This window comes from Gopherus evgoodei, chromosome 9 (genome assembly GCF_007399415.2).
Source record: "Gopherus evgoodei ecotype Sinaloan lineage chromosome 9, rGopEvg1_v1.p, whole genome shotgun sequence".
Lineage (NCBI taxonomy): Eukaryota > Metazoa > Chordata > Testudines > Testudinidae > Gopherus > Gopherus evgoodei.
In genome coordinates, this window is record NC_044330.1 from 17042469 (window position 1) to 17061947 (window position 19479).

At 46.9% G+C, this 19479-nt stretch overlaps 2 protein-coding genes across 6 annotated transcripts in view; one reads left to right on the forward strand and one right to left on the reverse strand.

Annotated features, from left to right (window-relative positions):
- The window catches only part of PRKCI (protein kinase C iota), a 54410-nt gene extending 44100 nt beyond the window's left edge, over positions 1–10310 (reverse strand). Inside the window, exon 1 of the mRNA XM_030574946.1 lies at positions 9556–10310. Coding sequence (XP_030430806.1) covers positions 9556–9686 — 131 coding nt within the window. The 5' untranslated portion in view covers positions 9687–10310. The remainder of the gene's footprint in view (positions 1–9555) is intronic.
- A 7036-nt stretch (positions 10311–17346) lies between these two features.
- The window catches only part of PHC3 (polyhomeotic homolog 3), an 80356-nt gene continuing 78223 nt past the window's right edge, over positions 17347–19479 (forward strand). For 3 of the 5 annotated variants that reach the window (XR_004001898.1, XR_004001900.1, XM_030574577.1), the window contains exon 1: positions 17347–17530. Coding sequence is in view for 2 of the 5 variants with exons in the window: in XM_030574577.1 (XP_030430437.1) it covers positions 17490–17530 (41 nt within the window). In the remaining 3 variants the exon portion in view is untranslated. Of the gene's footprint in view, positions 17531–18060; positions 18240–19479 lie in introns of those variants that run through there. The other 2 variants (XM_030574578.1, XR_004001899.1) reach the window with 2 other exon arrangements.

The window sequence follows — 19479 nt, forward strand, 5'->3', positions numbered from 1 at the left end:
TAGGAGCAAGAGAAAGAAAGGAAAAGTCCTTGACTTATTGGGGAAGGAAAGCTAATTACTGATGATATCAAGAAAGCTGAGGTGCTTAATGCCTATTTTGCTTCAGTCTTCACTAAAAAGGTCAACGATGACCAGATACTGAACACAACTAATACTCACAAAGGGAGGTGATACATGGGGCAGGAGGGAATGCAGGATCAAATCTCCCCTCACCCCCCCAGCAGCCATCCCAGAAGGGGTGGGGCCAGGCCACAGCCTCTTCCAGCCACCTGGGACAGCACCTGGCTGCAGCTGTGGCAGGCTGCCGCACCCGCACCACTGCCTAGGCTCAAGTTCTGAGGGCAGTGGCCAAGCCAGCCAGAGCCCTTCCCCTCTCCTTCCTGGCACACACAGCCCCTGTCCCTGAAAGCCGAGTGAGCCCAGGCAGTAGGCTGCTGTTGACACCCCTCCCCAGGAAGGCTTTAACCAGGCAGCTGGCTACGCTGTACAGAGCAGTGACCAGGAACAGCTCCATCCTGCAACTGAATACAAGTGGTGGGGATGGGGAAGCCAATGCCGCGGGAGGACAGAGGCCCTCCTTACTCCCCAGCAGGTAATGTGTGACAGGAGGCGGCAGGGAGAGCACAGTGCCCCAGGCTGGGGGCAGGGCAGGGAGGAGACATATGGGGTGGTCACTTGTCCTCCTCTTTAACTTATGCCCCCCAGTACAGGCAGCACCTCTCACATATGCTAACAAGGGGGAAGGAATGCAAGTGAAGATAGGGAAAGAACAGGTTAAAGAATATTTAGATATGCAGAGCCTGATGAAATTCATCCTAAGGAAGTGTTCCTCAAATGCTACCACTGTGGCTACATGCAGCCACCAGTGGCTCTTCTTGCCACCACAGCCTCCTGAACTGTTGCAGGGGAGTAAAGCAGGAGCCCCTTCCCCTGCCTAGTGCTCCTATATAAGTGGTTCTCAAACTTTTGTACTGGTGACCCTTCTCACATAGTAAGCCTCAGAGTGTGACTTCCCCTTATAAATATATTAAAGAGTTTTTAATTTAACACCATTGTAAATGCTGGAGGCAAAGCAGGGTTTGAGGTGGAGGCTGACAGCTCACGACTCCCCCATGTAATAACCTCACCACCCCCTGAAGGGTCCCGACCACCAGTTTGAGAACCTCTTTCCTAGATGCACCACCTTGGTGCTGGTTGCTGGGGCTGCCAGCAGGGGTCCCCTTCCCAAGACACCTGGGACACAACATTGGAGAAGCAGGCAGCCTGGTGAGTTCCCCAACTTCCCAGGAGCGGTTTGAACTTCAGTCCTGAGGTTGCAGGGGGACAGGCTCTGGCCACAGGGCTTCGGGCTCCAGACCTGGGCACCTGGCTGTGCAGCTTTGGGCTCTGTCCACGGGGCTCCAGGCTGCAGCCCCCTGCTGCCTCCCTCAGCCATCCTCCCCCACCCAGAGCTTAATTTGTCCCCAGGCTTGCTGAGTAAGTCTGCTGTGAAAAGTGATACTTGCATGTTTGTTAATATCACTTTTCACAACAGGATTATTAGCTAGCAATAAATAAGTTAGTGATTTGGACGTGTATATGTGCATATTTATTTTTTTCCTTAAGTTAAACAAGTATGTTAGAGAAAAGTGAGAGCGGCCATCAGCAAAAGTTGGTGGCCACACTCTGAGGCCACCAAAAAAATTTGTCTTGAGTGTACTTAAGGAACTAGCAGAAGCAATTTCTGAGCCATTAACAATTATCTTTGAGAACTCCTGGAGAATGGGAGAGGTCCCAGGAGACTGGAGATGGGTAAACATAGTATCTATCTTTAAAAAGGGGGACAAGGAGGACCCAGGAAATTATAGACCAGTTAGCCTAACTTCAATATCTAGAAAGATACTGAGCAAATTATTAAACAATCAGTTGGTAAGCACCTTATAACCAGGTTATAAGGAGTAGTCAGCATTGATCTGTCAAGAACAAATCATGCCAAACCAATTTAATTTCGTTCTTTGATAGGATTCCTGACCTAATGGCTAGGAGGAAGCAGTAGACATGATATACCTTGATTTAAGTCTTTTGAAACAGTTCTGCATGACATTCTTATATGCAAACAAGGGAAATGTGACCTAGATGAAATTACTATAAGGCAGGCGTTCTCAAATCTGGGGGTCGGGACCCCTCAGGGGGTGATGAGGTCATTACATGGGAGGTCGTGAGCTGTCAGCCTCCACCCCAAACCCTGCTTTGCCTCCAGCATTTATAATGATGTTAAATATATTTTTTCAAGTGTTTTTAATTTATAAGGGATGGGGGTCGCATTCTGAGGCTTGCTATGTGAAATGGGTCACTAGTACAAAAGTTTGAGAACCACTGCTATAAAATGAGTGCACAAATGGTTCAACAACCATATCAAAGAGTATCGTATATACTCGCTCATTAGCCCGTTCGTTTATAAGCCAACCCCCCCCACCCCAAAATGGATAGGTAAAAACAGCAAAAACTGTATAACCCTTTCATACGCCAGCCCTATATTTCAGGGGGTGGAAAACTGTGGGTCCTGGCCCGTCAGGGTAAGCCATTGGCAGATCTGGACTTTTTGTTTACTTGGCGCGTCTGCGGGCATGGAGCCCCTGAGCTCCTTGTGGCCACAGTTTGCTGTTTCCAGCCACTTCCCACAGCTCTCATTGGCTGGGAACAGCAAACCACGGCCACAGGGAGCTCAGGGGCTCCATGCCTGCAGATGCTCCAAGTAAACAAAACTATATGTATTATTCAGGGATAGGCAACCTTTGGCACGTGGGCTGCCAGAGTAAAGCACCCTGGCAGGCCGGGCTGGTTTGATTACCTGCCTGCGTCCGCAGGTTTGGCCGATCTCAGCTCCCACTGGCCACGTTTGCTGCTCCAGGCCAATGGGGGAGGCAGGCAGTGGCATGGGCTGTGCTTACCCTGGCGGGCCATGTGCCAAAGGTTGCCGATCCCGGTATTAGATATTCAGTTCAATGATTCAATACTTTCATTAAATTCTTGCATAATGAAATAGAGAATATGCTTATAATATCTACTGATGAGAATGAGCTGGGAGGGATTGCAAGCACCTTGGAGTACAGGTTTAAAAATCAAAATGACCTTGACAAATTGGAGAATTGCTCTGAACTGAACAAAATGAAATTCAATAAAGACAAGGGCAAAGTAGTTAGGAAGGAAAAATCAAATGCACAACTACAATGTGGGGAATAACTGTGTAGGCAGTAGCACTGCTGAAAAGGATCTGGGAGTTATAGTGGACCATGAACTGAATATAAGTCATCAGTGTAATGCAGTTGAAAAGGTTAATTTGAGTGCATTAACAGGAGTACTGTATGTAAGATACGGGAGATAACTGCGCCCCCCACCCCCCGCCACTCAGCACTGCTGAGGCCTCAGATGGAATACTGTATCCAATTTTGGGTACCACAACTTAGGAAAAATGTATACAAATTAATGATAAAAAGTTTAGAAGACCTGACTATGAGGAAAGGTTAAAAAACTGGGCATGTTTTGTCTTGAGAAAAGACGACTGAGAAGGGAGCTTCCAATATGTTTAGGATTATTATAAAGAGGACCATGATCAGTTGTTCCTCTTGTCCACTCAAGATAGGACAAGAAAATAATGGATTTAATCTTCAGCAAGGGAGATTTAGGTTGGCTATTAGGAAAAACTTTCTAACTATAAAGTTAAGCTCTGGAATAGGCTTCCAAGGTAGATTGTGGAGTTCCCATCATTGGAAGCTTTTAAAAACAGTTGGACAAACACCTGTCAGGGATGGTCTAAGTCAGTTGTCTCCAACCTTTTTACATCCAAGATCACTTTTTGAATTTAAGGGCAACACAGGATCTACCCTGCCCCTTCCCGACTCACTCCATCCTCCACTCTCTCCATCGCTTGCTGTCCTTCACCCTCACTCACTTCCACTGAGCTGGGGTAGGGTGTTCGGGAAGGGTTTGCAGTGTGGAAGGGGCTTCTGGGCTGAACCTGGACCAGGGAGTTCGGGCACAAGAGGGAGTGAGGGATGCAAGCTCTGGGAGGGGGCTCAGATGCAGGAGGGGGCTCTGGGTTGGGGCAGAGTGTTGGGGTGCAGAAGGGGGTACAGGGTGCTGCCTCTGGAAGGGGGTTCAAGGGTAGGGCTTGGAGTGCAGGAGGGGACTTGGGGTACAGGAGTGGACTCAGGCCTGAGGTGCAGCCTCCTGCCAGGCAGCACTTACCTCTGGCAGCTCCAAGCTGGCAGCCCAACATGGCTGCTACTAAGGCAGGCTCCCTGCCTACCCCAGCCCCATGTCGCTCCCGGAAGAGGCCAATACACCCCTGCCACCCCTGGGGAGGGGGCACGCAGCTCCACATGCTGCCCCTCTCTGCAAGCATTGCCCACGCAGCTCCCATTGGCTAGGAACGGGGAGTTGTGGCCAATGGAAGCTGGGGGATAGAAGGGAGTGCTTACAGACAGGAGCAGCGTGCAGAGGGAAACCCCTGCCTCCCGAACCCAGGGCTACAGTGGCTGCTTCCGGGAGCAGCATGAGGCTGGGGCAGGCAGGCAGCAAGCCTGCCTTAGCAGCAGCCCTGCTACACCACCGGAGATCACAATCGACTGGTTGGTGACCACTGGTCTAGGTTTACTTGATCCTGCCATGGCTTAGGGGGCTGGACTTGACTTCTCAAGTTTCGAGGCCTATATTTCTATTATTTACTAACCCTTAATGGTGGTGCAAACACCTCCACTATAAAAACTCTGTTTTTCAGAGATTATTTTAATTTCAGTAGTATCCATAAGCCCAAATCAAGGCCTCATTTTACAGGGACCTGTATGGAGAGAGTCAGAGAGCAACCCTAGCCTGAATACCTTGCATTTAAAACAAATATTCAAAAGCTCTTTGTAAACATTTAAGATAATAGGATCCTCCTTCAGTAAATAAAAGACCTGCTCCACCCGTGGAAGAAAAAATTAAAGCAACATTTCACATGATTAACCTCTCCAATAGTTAGTAAATCATGAGCTACAGCAAAATTGTGTTTATCACCATTGTTTTTCCTGCAGTTCAGTGCAGTAAAGACTCAAAACAGACTAATTTGTTATAGTATCTAAAAAGGCATGCTGTACACCTTGTCGCTACCCTCCCACTTTACAATCGAGATCAAGTGGCTTTTCTTCATTATCCTTAAAAGGTCACTGTGTGTGTAATCAAAGGATGTATATAAACACAAAAAAAGCATTAGTTAAAAAAAAATCAATGTTATCAGTTAATTTTTTAATTTTTTTAAATCAAAGGATGTATATAATCGATACATTTATCCCACTGTTTATTATACCACTGGTCTCCCATAGAAGCCTAAGATTAACTACTATGCACAGTGGGAAGAGAGACTAAATTCTTCAGAATCTTACATCTAGATGCTTTGGAAAAAACTCCTCCACACATTTATCATGCTCCCACGTCAAACATTTATGCTTTTGATGAGGTCTAATTACATCACTCAGAAAGTCACACAATATTTGACTCCCAGAATGAGCGTGCTATTTCAATATTCTCATCAAGTACTAAATCAGAACTCTTTTAGAGCATGATTTAAAGTGACTCTTCTCATAATGGACACTTTCAGGTCTGGAGATCACCCACTCCTGCACAGTGAGATTTAATTGCTAACCATGCCTGAAAACCCAGTCATCCTCCTACCTAGATTAATTTTTACAGTGGAGTATTTACAGCACAGACAGATATTTATGATAAGAAAGCGTAAAAGGTTTACTCCTCTTAAGATATTCCTCCACAAAAGACCATAAGAAGTTTGGTCAAGATAATGGAGAAAAACTTTCTGGGCTACTAACTTGTACTACAATTTGCCCAATACCACTAAAAATCCAGAAAATAATTCTAAAATAAAGATACATAAATCAATTTCAAGTGTCTGCTGAGTTATGTTTTGGCTCCCTGGTTATATATTAAACAGTTATTTCCCTTTCCTACTCAGTGCTGCTATATTAATGTAAAAAAGAAAAGGCAAGTTGTTAACACATACCAAGAAGCTCATGATACAAATATTTTCTTGCTTGTTCTTGGGACAAGACTACTTATGCTCTGTGGCCCTCCAATATCCCCAATATTTAAAGATGAATTAATCTTCATACTAGAACAAGAATTCAGTTTTATTTTACTATGCATTCACTTAGAGATCTTCATGATCTATTAAAAACTGACTACCAATTTTCCTGGGAATCTAACTTTTCATCATTGGTATAAGCTATACAGTTGAGAGGGGCCAAAGTATCTTTACCCTGTCATCTAACTGTGCTCGAAGCCTAGTTTAAATTAGAGTTTATGCTCTTGAAAAATAGGCAAAGAATTTTCTGACACTCCATCTACGCCAGTCATTAAAGGTAAGCACTACTGAGCACTTCCTGCCGTCTCATCTTAAGCTGGATGGATAATGGTTCCTTCTCAGGACTTGCCTTTATCATTGCATACAATAGCATAATTACTGCATTACCTCTTTCTAGCTCTTCTAAACCATGCCACTAATAATTTATTCATCTACTTCTACAGTACTGAGATCATATAGTTTTATTATTGTACAGCACTGATAACTGCTATCATAGATTAGGTCAAGTACTAAAGTATGGGCCCATCACAAGAAACTTCCAAACACAAAGTGGTGAAAATGTACATGAGAGCTCACATGCTTATACTGATGGGTGCTGGCTCTTCTAATTTGTTGTTGCTGAATTCCTTATGAATGTCACTGTGCAAGTGCTATGTAAAAAAATTTACTAGTAAATAAATAAGAAAATGGCTAAGGTGCCTAACATAGCCACATAGTCCTATGAGTAACAGTTTTATCTTTTGCCACCTCCCACTCTTAAGAATTTATTTTATGTTCTAACTGCAATGACCACTCTAGTGAGTGAGCATTTGAGTAAAAGATCTGTTTTCTCTTGAGTTACTGTCACTGCTGAAGAAAGCTATGCTGCCACACAGGAGTTCAGAGTTTCAGGTCCTCAGCTCCGAAGCCTGCAGAGGCCTGGAGTAGGAGTAGGTAATATCTTGCATGTTAACAACAGTTTCTTAATGGCGCGAGGTGAAAAGTCTGCCAGGTTAGCCAAAAGTATTTTGGCTGTGGGGAAGGGGAAATCAAAATAGGGGATCCCATGATGAAAGAACCCTGTCAGAATTTAAGACCTTAATACAAATCATGACTAAGGCATTCTGGTCAGATAGCTTGTTTATAACCAACTTCCTGTGTGAGTCATTTTAGTTCCAGTTTTAGTAATGAACTACTGACTGTATTAACACCACTCAGGTGAGAAGTCAATAAACACAACTTTAAAAAAAGAAGAATTTCATTGTTAGTGATGCCAATTCAAATAATCACACCAACTGGCATAATACATACTGACCTTGGTCAAGAGAAGCCCAGAAACAGACTCCTTTACATATTAGGTCAGGAATGAAATTGAGTGATAACTAACAAATGCAGAAAAGGTTTATGGTTCTCAGTCTACACATGACTTTTTAAACTTTCCTTTAAAATTATGAAACTGCAGACATGCCTTAAATATTCACTATTCTTGGATGGAAATCACTACAAATTTAACAAAATTGCTGCTATACCTTCATCCAGCTGTCTGTCAAGAAATGTGATGGTCTTTCCATGTGTACCTTTATCTGAAATGAACTTTCACCTATGTTTTGTCTATTTGGATTGTAATTTCTGTGGGGCACATGTCTGTTCACTGTTTAGCACAATAGGGTCACAATCTCTGTTGGGACCTATACTACTACCTTAGTACATAAAATAAATTATTCAAATCTTTCCAAAACTACTGTAAGTAAATCAAGCAGACTGTGCTCATTCTGAACAGTTGTCAGCTGTTGTAAAATGGATTAGAGTATTTGGGAGGGAAGAGGCAAAAGGGAAAGGTTATCACAAGTAAATTCATATTTGTAAGTAATGCAACTGCAATGAGCAGAGCTGAGAATCTGGAGCCAGCATGGGTTCATCTCTTCACTTCTCCCCTGACTGCCTCTTCCCACAAACAGCTTCATGAAACCTGACACCACCACCCCCAAGATGTTCCCTGGAGCACAATCCCTGTTGGTTACAACTGTGTTCAGAAGAGTGCTTGAGAACTATTTCTGAAAAATACTGCAGTTGGCAAGTTTTGGCGGTTTATGGATGATTAAAAGAAATACACAACTGCCAGTGCTGCAGCACAGTTTAACACTGTCTATAGATGTATTGCATAAGCTAAGGGACATAAATTTAGCATCGAAAACCACCTCGAACATTGTTACAAGGAACAGTATGGGCAGAATTCACACTCCCCTCCTTCCCAGTCAAGAGCAACATTCCAAAAAATGAGGCATTCACATAATTTCACCAACTGTTAGGGGGGTGAAATGTGAATATTTTCACAGCACTGACTCAAAAAGCCAGCCAGCCCAAAAGTCCACATTATCTAGTCAGCGTGAACACAGTTTTCTCCTAACACAGGTGCCCCCCACACAGCCCCATCTCCCTTAGATCCCCTTCAGTTTCAGCAGATACTCCTTCCTGTATCCTCTGATTTTCCATTCTAATGCAACTCTGGAATCCCACCATAATCACTGCAGGCAACTGCTGACAACCCAAATTTCCCCTCACTCCAAGCTTCTTCAGACACTGCTGATACTCCCTTCTGTAGGCTCATCCCCTCCAGACACCCTCTCCCCTGAGGCCTTATTCCATTACCTGCCCATTCAGTGCCGGTAGCCACCACTCCAAGGCCCTACAAATATCACCTACTGCTGCTGCCCCTCAGCTCCCCGCCCCCCACCATCCCCTCTCAGGCTGCTTCTCTCCCAGGACCTCCCCCTCAACCGCCCCGGCACCGCCCTATCGCAATCAAGCCCCTGCCCCCCAGACTCCACTCCCACCCCGGGCTTCCCATCCCCAACATCTCACCCGGGCACCCCCCAGCTCCCCACCCCCGACACCTCACCCGGGCTCCCTCCCCCGGGAACCCCCTAGCCAACGAGCTCCCCACCCCCGACACCTCACCCGGGCACCCCCCAGCCACTCAGCTCCCCACCCCCGACACCTCACCCGGGCTCCCTCCCCCGCACCCCACCCGGGAACCCCCTAGCCAACGAGCTCCCCACCCCCGACACCTCACCCGGGCACCCCACCCCCGACACCTCACCCGGGCTCCCCCCAGCCACCCAGCTCCCCACCCCCGACACCTCACCCGGGCTCCCTCCCCCGCACCCCACCCGGGAACCCCCTAGCCAACGAGCTCCCCACCCCCGACACCTCACCCGGGCACCCCCCAGCCACCCAGCTCCCCACCCCCGACACCTCACCCGGGCTCCCCCCAGCCACCGAGCTCCCCACCCCCGACACCTCACCCGGGCTCCCCACCCCCGACACCTCACCCGGGTTTCCCCCCCCCCCGCACCCCACCCGGGCTCCCCCCAGCCACCGAGCTCCCCACCCCCGACACCTCACCCGGGCACCCCCCAGCTCCGTTCCGCCAGGCACCCCGCCCAGGCCGTGTCACTCACCCTTTGTAGTAGGCTTTCACCCGGACCTGGTGGGCGCTATCCCCGCCGAGGCTGCTCCCGCCCAGCGTCGGGTGGGACATGATGGTGGTGGCGCTGGTGCTGCCGTCGCTACTGTCCCGCTGAGTCGGCATCTCCCCGGCCCCGCGAGGCGCCAGAGGAGCCGTAAGGGAGGAAACGAACGACTCCGAGAGCGGCCCCCGTAGTGGCACAAACAGCGCACGGCATAGGCTTCAGTGCCGCCTCTGGCCAGCCGCTACCGAGCGCCTCAGAGTCAGCCCCGCCCGTGACGGGCCGAGCCAAGGGCCCATACCTGGAGGCAGGGACAAACCACTTCTCGGAGCAAAGGGAGGGAAGCAAGATGAGGAGAAACTAGTCTGGTGAGGGGAGGAGACGGGAACAGCCTGCACGCCACAGCAATGGGGCGGGAGGGACACACCACTACTTCCGGAGAGAGCAGGAAGAGACCACCCACCCAATCCCCCTATCAATTGCCTCCTTCGTCTCCTCCAGTGCGCTCCTGTTGAGGGGACTGTTCTACGCTCTTAGGACGGAAGGGGGAGGGAAAACAAACACAAATCTTCTTAAACAGGCACCGAAGCGATTCATCCGGAGACCAACTGTGCAGAAAAAGACAGGAGCTCTCACCACCTTCTCTCGCATCCTGTAAAGTGAAAGCGTGCAACAGCATTGATGTCTCTACTATCCGCAGTTGGTATCGTCCATAGCTTTCTGGGAGTATTACAGAGGAACGGGCAAAATCCAGACGGAATTCTGGGGCTTGTAGTCACTAAGCTTCAGAATCAAGGGGCATGCGCCGTGGCTATCCCCTACCCTTGCCATAGTAGAGTAGTGTGTGTAGGTGAGGTGTGTAGAGGGTGTTGGGATTTTATAGGGAAGGATTTGCCGGGGTGGATTAGCAGTGTCTGTTAGAGGTTTCTTAAGGTTTTGTAGTGCTCTTCCCTACTTGGAGGAGTTAAGGATGGGGAGCTTGCTACCTTTGGTAGGTTGTGCCAGAACAACTGCTACTTCCTCCTCCGCCTCATCACTCATGTGTTATGTGAAGTCAAGGGGATCACTCTGTTGTTTAAAGTTAAGCACATGCTTGAATGCTTTGCTGGATTTGAGCCTAATCCAATTCTTATTTTAATACAGTGTCATTGTAGCCTTGTTGGTCCCAGAATACTACTGAGATGAAGTGAGTGAAGTAACATTTTTTCATTGGACCAACTTCTGTTGGTGAGAGAGTCAAGCTCTGTGTAAGCTTGAAAGCTCACTCTCTCACCAACAGAAATTGGTCCAATAAAGATGTTACTTCACCAGCCCTGTATTTCTCTGTGTATTTTAATGGTAATATATCTGTTGTTTTGGGAGCAGAAGTGACTCCTAGAGCAGCACTTGCTGAAACTCACTGCAAAAATCCTTTTTTAGCACACTGATATGATTTACCATGGTTTTGAGGCTATGGTTAATTAATGGGGGGTTGAATTCAACAAATGATTGAAACCTGCATGCAGGTTTCACACTGTTCACTGCAGCATTCAGGTGCAACAGGATACAGTGTCAGCAACAATTTGCTAGGATAATCTCAAGTTTTCAAGGGAGACAAGTAATTTGGTGAGGAATGTTCAGCAGTACTGTAGAATACTCAGGAAGCCTCTGTGATCTATTCTCATTCCTCCCAATTCCCCGCCCCCACACACACATTAATATGGGTGTAATTTTAAACTTGTTTCTGTAGTCAGCAAAATAGGTCATCAATAATTTACCAGAAGGAAACATAGAGCTATGGTAGCTCTTTGTCTAAATTATTTCTTTTAAGCAATCTTACCATTAGAGGTTTCTAGATCCGTTTTTCTTTCCTGACAATCAGCTACAGACATTGTTCCTGCTGCCACTGCTTTTAGGTAGGTGGAGTGAAATATTATTGGATAATTTAACAGTTTGTAACAAGCCAGTCAGTGCACTTGTTAATCACCTCCAGAGGAAAAACAAAGGGGAATTCACACATTCAACTACGGACATAACCTAATTTAGAACTTCTATTCACCATCATTCAACAAACAAATAAGGCCTGGTCTACATTTAAAAATTACATCAACATTACTACATTGATCAAGGGTGTGTAAAATCCATTCCTTGACTGCTGTAGCTATGCTGACCTAACTGCCAGTGTAGACACAGCTATGTCTTCTTCTGTCAACGTAGCTACTATGTTCGGAGAGGTGGTGTTCCTACACCAATGGGAAAAAGCTGTTCCCTCGGTGTTGGCTGCATCTACACTACAAGGTAATGCCAGTATAACAGCAGCAATTTAGCTATGCTGGTATAGCCTCTGTAGTATCACCATTCCCTAAGATTTGCCTTTACTAGACCTCAAATAATATAGGGTAACAATACCTGTAATTAAGGGCTAGTCTACACAGGCAATGCTAAAGCAGTGCTGTGGCAGCGCTTTAATGTACCTTGTGTGGTCACGGCACAGCGCTAGGAGAGAGCTTTCCCACCACTCTAAAAAAGACCACCTCAGTGAGGGGCATAGATCCCAGCACTGGGAGCCATTATTTACACTGGCGCTTTACAGTGCTGCAACTTGCTGCGCTCAGGGAGGTGTTTTTTCACACCCCTGAATGAGAAAGTTGCAGTGCTGTTCATTGCCAGTGTAGATAAGCCCTTAGTCAAACACGTTCTTCATCTACTGCTTCTTCAAGCTCACAGTATGTTGTTTTATAGTTCATTCTCTATTGTTAATTTACTACCTTTTCTGTGAGGGGAATCAAGTGACTGTAGCCAATTACCTTTGATAAGAAAACGGTTGTTTCCTGGAGAATGGTTACAAATCTAGTTGCTAACTACCTGGCACAAGATTTTAACCCTTGGCTTGCCAGGCACCAGACAAAATCAGCCTGCCATGCTTCTGTAATGCAAAATCTTAAATTATCCCACTCTGTCATTGTATCACTGACAGACCAACCAACATGATGACCCATATTGTATGATCCATAACAATTTAACAGAAGGCATTACAACTGTAATCAAGTCAATCTACTTGTATGTAAATTTCAAGATGTATTAGACCAAGGGTTCTCACAATAAATTTTTTGGTGGCCTCAGAGTACAGCCACCAACTCTTGCTGGTGGCCGTTCTGACAATTTTTCCTAAAATACTTAACTTCAGGAAAAACAAATAAATATGCATATATACATGTCCAAATCAATGTAAATTATTTATGCAAGGCTTTTTTTGCAGACTCAATAATTAAAAATAATGTACAGTTGTCTCTGTTCTTTACTGGACCTAAACAGAATATAAACACAAATTAGGTGTTTTGCACATTCTTGTCTCTGTTGTTTATTTTGCTTTTTGTTTGCTATTTTAAAAGACTTGCTAGCTAGTAAGTCTGCTGCTGCAAAAAGTAATATTTGTTATCAATTTGTACTGTACATCAACTTTCACAGCAGATTTACCAGCTAGCTGGAAGGCTGGGAAAAGTGATATTAACAAACATACAAATATCAATTTTCACAGTAGACTTACTCAGCCCTGGCAAGCCAGGGGACAAATGGGTGGCAAGGTGGGTAAGGAGACAGCAGGGGCGAAGGGCAATGGATGGGGAGCAGGGGAGGCAGTGGAGGCCAGAGGTAGTGTGTGTTGGGGTGAGCCAAGGGCTGGCACCCGCCGCCAGGGTCCAGGGCTAGGGCCCAAACCCCCACAACCAGAGCCTGCTACTGCCACCCCAGGGCTGAAGCCCAAGCCTCATTGCACATTGGCTGCCTGTTTCTCTGGTGTTTGTGGCTCCAGAGGGAGGGGCAGTGCCAAACCCCTGCTGATAGCCCTGGGGGAGGGGCCACTGCTTTGCACCTCACCCCCACCGGCTAATCGCTATCCAAGAGGCTGTGGCTGCAAGAAAAGCCCCTGGTGGCCACATTTGAGAAATGCTGTACTAGACTAGTAATCATCAACTCATTCATTTGTAGTAAAAGAAATCAAAAGTAGACACTAAATGTATTTGACTATGGGCTTGTCTATATTACCCGCTGGATCAGTGAGCAGCAACCAATCCAACGGGGGTCGATTTATCGTGTATAGTCTAGATGTGATAAATCAACCTCCGAGCACTCTCCCGTCGACTTCGGTACTCCACTAGGGCAAGAGGCGCATGTGGAGTCAACAGGAGAGTGTCAGCCGTCGACTTACTGCAGTGAAGACAACATGGTAAGTAGATCCAAGTATGTCGACTTCAGCTACGTAAAGAACATAGCTGAAGTTGCATAATGTAGATCGACCCCCGCTCCAGTGTAGACCAGGCCTGTGTTTACCTATATCTTGTTAGAAGTTTAACAATGTAATCGGATTAGCTTGTAGATGCTAATTTCCTTTCATTACTTAATTACCTTAATTATGTATGGAGCTGTGTCCAGTTAACCTTAAGACCAAACATGTAGGATACTGCAGGAAAATAATATTATCCACACTGTCTTCAGTTTAACTACGCTATAATTAGGGCTGTTCATTAATTGCAGTTAACTCGCGTTTAACTCAAAAAAATTAACTGTGATTAAATAAATTAATCAAGATTAATCGCAGTTTTAATGCACTGTTAAACAATAGAATACAAACAAATTTTATTTTGGATGTTTTTCTACATTTTCATATATATTGTATTCTGTATTGTAATTGAAATAAAAGTGTATATTTTTATTACAGATATTTGCACTGTAAAAATTATAAATAAAATAAATGTTTCAATTCACCTCATACAAGTACTGTAGTGCAATCGTGAAAGTGCAACTTACAAATGTAGATTTTTTTTGTTACATAACTGCACTCAAAAACAAAACAATGTAAAACTTCAGCACCTACAAGTCCACTCAGTTCTATGTCTTGTTCAGCCAATCGCTAAGACAAAGAAGTTTGTTTACATTTACAGGATAGAATGCTGCCCTCTTCTTATTTACAATGTCACCAGAAAGTGAGAACAGGCATTTGCATGGCAGTTTTGTAGTTGGCATTGCAAGGTATTTACGTACCAGATATGCTAAACAATGATATGACCCTTCATGCTTCAGCCATGATTCCAGAGGACACCCTCACTTCTGCACTGCCTCTGGAGGTGGGTGTGATCTCCCCACCAAAAGCAGAAGTGCAAGGAAACGTGCACCTGATGAAGTGGGTATTCACCCACGAAAGTTCATGTTCCAATACGTCTGTTAGTCCATAAGGTGCCACAGGACTCTTTGCTGCTTTTAAGGGAACGTGACAAGTCCTGTCCCTCCATGGCCTGGCGGACTAGCAGCTAGGAGATCCCCAGCTGGGACACTCCCAGCAGCATGGGGAGATCAGATTTCATGGGGCAGGGCTTATTTCACAGTCTGACACATTTTCCTTGGCCATGAAATTGGTAGGTTCCTAAAAGACAGGCCGAAGGCCTGATCCTGCCATGTCAAGTATGCTTAAACTTTGAACAGGGAAAGTATAAGCTGTAAGATGGAGACCTTCCAAATAATTATTCGGAATACTCTGGAAAATGCATGGAAAGACTTAAACAGACTTTATATCTAAGCTGCCTTTGGATTCTTTCTGATCTGTTGGGAAGATTCCACAGAGACTTTTACAAGCCAGCAGTTTATTCCATCACTGCTATGATCCTAAACTATGAATACTGGAAGTCACTTGTATGTATATTGATCTATTAACCCTTTGTAACTCTCTGCTTTCTTTTTCCTTTTATTATTAAATCTTTAGCTTTAGTTACTAAAGGATTGGCACCAGTATGATTAGTGGGTAAGATCTGAGACCTTTACTGACCTGGGGATAAGTACCTAACCAATCCAAAAGGACCACTCTCCCATAAGGTGAATCAGGTTTTCAGTAACCCCTCTCTATATTAGACTTGGCTGTCTAGATGCGATCCAGGGGCTGGATTGCCTAATGGTGACTGTATTTGGCTTCTTGTTAACCACTGTGGCATTACACAAGCTATTTTGTTACTGGCCTGGCTAATATAATTATAGAACCACCAATTTTGGGGATTGTCTGCCCTGTTTCTTGCAGTCTGCCCTGAGTGTGACAATCTCAGTGTGGCCCATCCAGGCATCCACTTAAGTCAGTGAAAAGACCCCCCTCATCCTTGACATCAGTGGGTACAAAATCAGGCCCATGAGGACCAGGTCTGTGAGATGCTAAGCACCACCTAGAAAGTACTGAATGCCCTCAACTCCTTTTGAAGTGAATGGGTGAAATCCTGACCCCCCCATTGAAATAAATGGCAAAACTCCCATTGACTTCATGGCATTTGGATTTTAGCCAGCGAAAATCAAGGGCTCCTGGAATCTGTAGGACAGGGTTGGGCAAACTACAGCTTGCAGGCCGAATCCAGCCCATCAGGCCCCCGTGATTGCCAGCCCCATGGCACCACAGGCCTTGCACCGCTCCTAGAAGCAGCCAGAACTATGTCCCTGCCCACGCGCAGAGGGCTCCACACCCTGCCTTTGCCTGCAGGCACCGCCCCCCGCAGCTCCCATTGGCTGGGAACGGGGAACCGTGGCCAATGGAAGCTTTGGGGGAGGTACTCATGGGAGGGAGGGCAGCACACAGAGCCCTCTGCGGCCCCTCCCCCAGGGGTGCAGGAATGTGGTGCTGCCTGCTTCTGGGAGCGGCATGGGGGCAGGCAGGCAGGCAGGCAGGCAGGAAGGAAGCAAGCCTGCCCTGTCCCCGGTGCGTGCCACTGACACCCTAGTGTTGCTCCAGGTAAGTGGTGCCAGGCCGGAGCCTGCATCCCAACTCCCTGCCCTGAGCCCCCTCCCGCACTCTGCACCCCCTTCTGTGGACATGAGTAATAATATCATCACTGAATGTGTGATATCAAAGGGGAAATGAATATATTATATACCTTTGTTCAACAATAAAAATAAATTAGTTGCATTTCTATAGTGCCTTCTATCCAAGGATCTTAAAACACTTACAAAGTGATTTACAAATGTTAACTAATTTACCCCTCACAACATCTCTGAGAGGAACATTTAATTATACAGATTTAACAATGGGGAAACTGAGTGCAAAGAGTTTCAGAGTTGTCGACCTCTTGCAGGTCTCATTAATTTCAGGGGGAGATGTGAAGGCTGGTACCTCTGAAAATCAGGCCTTAAGTGACGTGCCCGATGTGAGCCAAGGGCAGGGTTGGGAATGGAATCCAGGTTTCCCTGTCTCAGTCCCAAGCTCTAGCTACCCTCCAATTCTGACCAGCCTGTCGCCTGTAAAAAGGAGTACCTGTGGCACCTTAATGACAGGTTTCAGAGTAGCAGCCAGGTTACTCTGTATCCGCAAAAAGAACAGGACTACTTGTGGCACCTTAGAGACTAACCAATTTATTTGAGCATAAGCTTTCCTGTCTCTAAGGTGCCACAAGTACTTCTAGTCTGTATCCACAAAAAGAACAACACGGCTGCTACTCTGAAACCTGTCTCCTGTGCCCTCTTTAGATTTTCCCAAAAACAAACATTGGGGAGGAGGACTGGAGGGAGTGTGATGGTGTTGGGCTAAAGCACAGCCACCATTTTACCATGACCCCGATAACCTTTCATGGGCCCTGGCTGGAAGCAATTTTGGGGCATGGGACTTAATTAAAATGGTAACAGTCCCCTAAAAACTCCCATGATCCTGGGCCACGGCTATTAGCCCTCCGCCTCTCAAGCCCCCTTTAAGTCTGTGGCGACTCAGGAGTAGCTTATTAATAACACAAGCTGTCGGCTGGGCAGCGTGAGGGGCGTACGACTCGGAGGAGCAGCTGTCTGCCACACTATGGCGCCAACACAGATCAGAGGCCCGCGGTGCTAGGTGAGGTACCTGCCGCCGTGGGGCGGGACGTCTGGAGTCGGGGACTCACAACTCCCCCTTTCCCCCGACTCCGAGCGCCCGGCGGCGGGGCGCATGCGCAATGCCTCCCCGTGAGGGAGGAGAGAAGATGGCGGAAGCGGAGTGAGTAATTCGGTCGAGGCGAATCCGGTCCTGCTGGGGTGGATGGGGGAGGGGGAAACGGCTGCAGGCGGGGCCGGGGCCGAGCCGGGAACTGGGATTTGATAACGCGGCGACCTTGGGCCATTCTCATGCAGGGATCTGTTCTCTTATCCCGTCTGACAGCGGGTGCCAGGCAGGGCATCGCCGGGCGCTGGGCCACGGGCCCCGCCTGGCTCTAGGGCTCCTGCCTGCCAGGCTGACCCCACCAAGGGCCCCATCTTGGCCAGCCCGTCCCACTGAGGGGACGGTGGCACAGTGGGTGGCATGAGGGGGCGGTGGTGTGTGGCCTGGCCCAGGTGGCACTGTCATGGTGGAAGGCTGTATAGTGCTGGGGTCGTGGGGCGGGCGGCTCAGGGCAGCGCTGTGGTGTGTCTTAAAGTGGGTGGTGGCACGGGGAGGGCAGTGGCGGGGTATGTGTGTGTGTTTCTACCACAGGGCAATCTGCTGAGGGCACGGTATGGGGGTGGGGGAGGGTGGAGACTGCTGGGGTGGCTAGGCCCCGTCAGGCAGTTTCATGGACTCTGTTAAGCTTACTTGGGTTTGTGATTAACCTGCATAGGATCTTCTTGGCAAAACTGACATGCCACCGGATATAACTAAACAGGTTTCACTCTATCCCCTTAACAGAGTGGTTCTACTGGTTCCTGGTGTTTGATGCCTTTGTCATCTGGTAATTTTATGGGTTCACTTAGTTGTTTGTTGCTTGGGTTGCTCCAAATTCTAGTCTAAGGCTATGTCTACACTAGAGCAGTGGTTTTCAAAGCCGGTCCACTGCTTGTGTAGGGAAAACCCTGGCGGGCCGGGCCAGTTTGTTTACCTGACGGGTCTGCAGGTTCGGCCAATCGCGGCTCTGACTGGCCGCGGTCCTCCACTCCAGGCCAGTGGGGCCTACTGCAAGGGTGGCTAGCACATCCTTTGGCCTGTGCCACTTCCCACAGCCCCCATTGGCCTGGAGTGGCGAACCACACCCAGTGGGAGCCGCGATTGGCCGAACTTGTGGACACGGCAGGTCAACAAACTGGCCCGGGCTGCTAGGGGCTTTCCCTGAACAAGTGGTGGACCAGCTTTGAGAACCACTGCACTTGTACTGAGGCAGCTGTGCCACTGTAAGTTCTCTCATGTAGCTACTCAATGCGACCGGGACTTATAGTCAGTCTTATAAAGGGACTTTGGTTTCAACTGTCACTTGAGCTAACAAAAGATCTATTAGCTGTCGCCTAATGAAATACCTGTAGTTCTTTCTATGCTGCAACCAATCAATAGAGAAGATAGTGTTCTCTTTTTCTTTCACACACACACAAAATGTCCAAATGTTGCTTCCATTACTATTGTTTGTAATGTGATAGCACCTAGGTGCCACCAATGAAGGACCCTGTTCTGTTAAGCCCTGTTCACACAATCATTGGCAAAAACACAAGAGCAGGGTTGATTTGAGTGAGTTATGTGCCAAGTGGGTTTAAGATTGGATCTCAAACTAAACAAAACAAAAACTGTGCATAATTATAATATGTTTTCTTCATATGATTATTCAATTCATTTTCAACAAATTAATGCTAGGGAAAGTTGGAAGAATAATAAAGATCTTTTTGAGCAAGTGGGACCATTTAAGCTGGGGTGACCAGATGTCCCATTTTTAAAGGGAGAGTCCCATTTTTTGTGACTTTTTCTTATATAGGTGCCTATTACCACCCCACCCCCATCCCATTTTTTTCACAATTGCTATCTGGTCACTCTAATTTAAGATAAAGGAGTAACTATTATCTCGCAGAAATAGTAGCCTGTTGGCCTCTCGTGGATCAGCCACTAGATGTGGATGCATCACACACACAGCCAGTGTTGTACCTCCAAAATACTTATCAATTATGAAAATTAAACATCGAGTGATTCCCTATATTCGTGATAACTTAGTT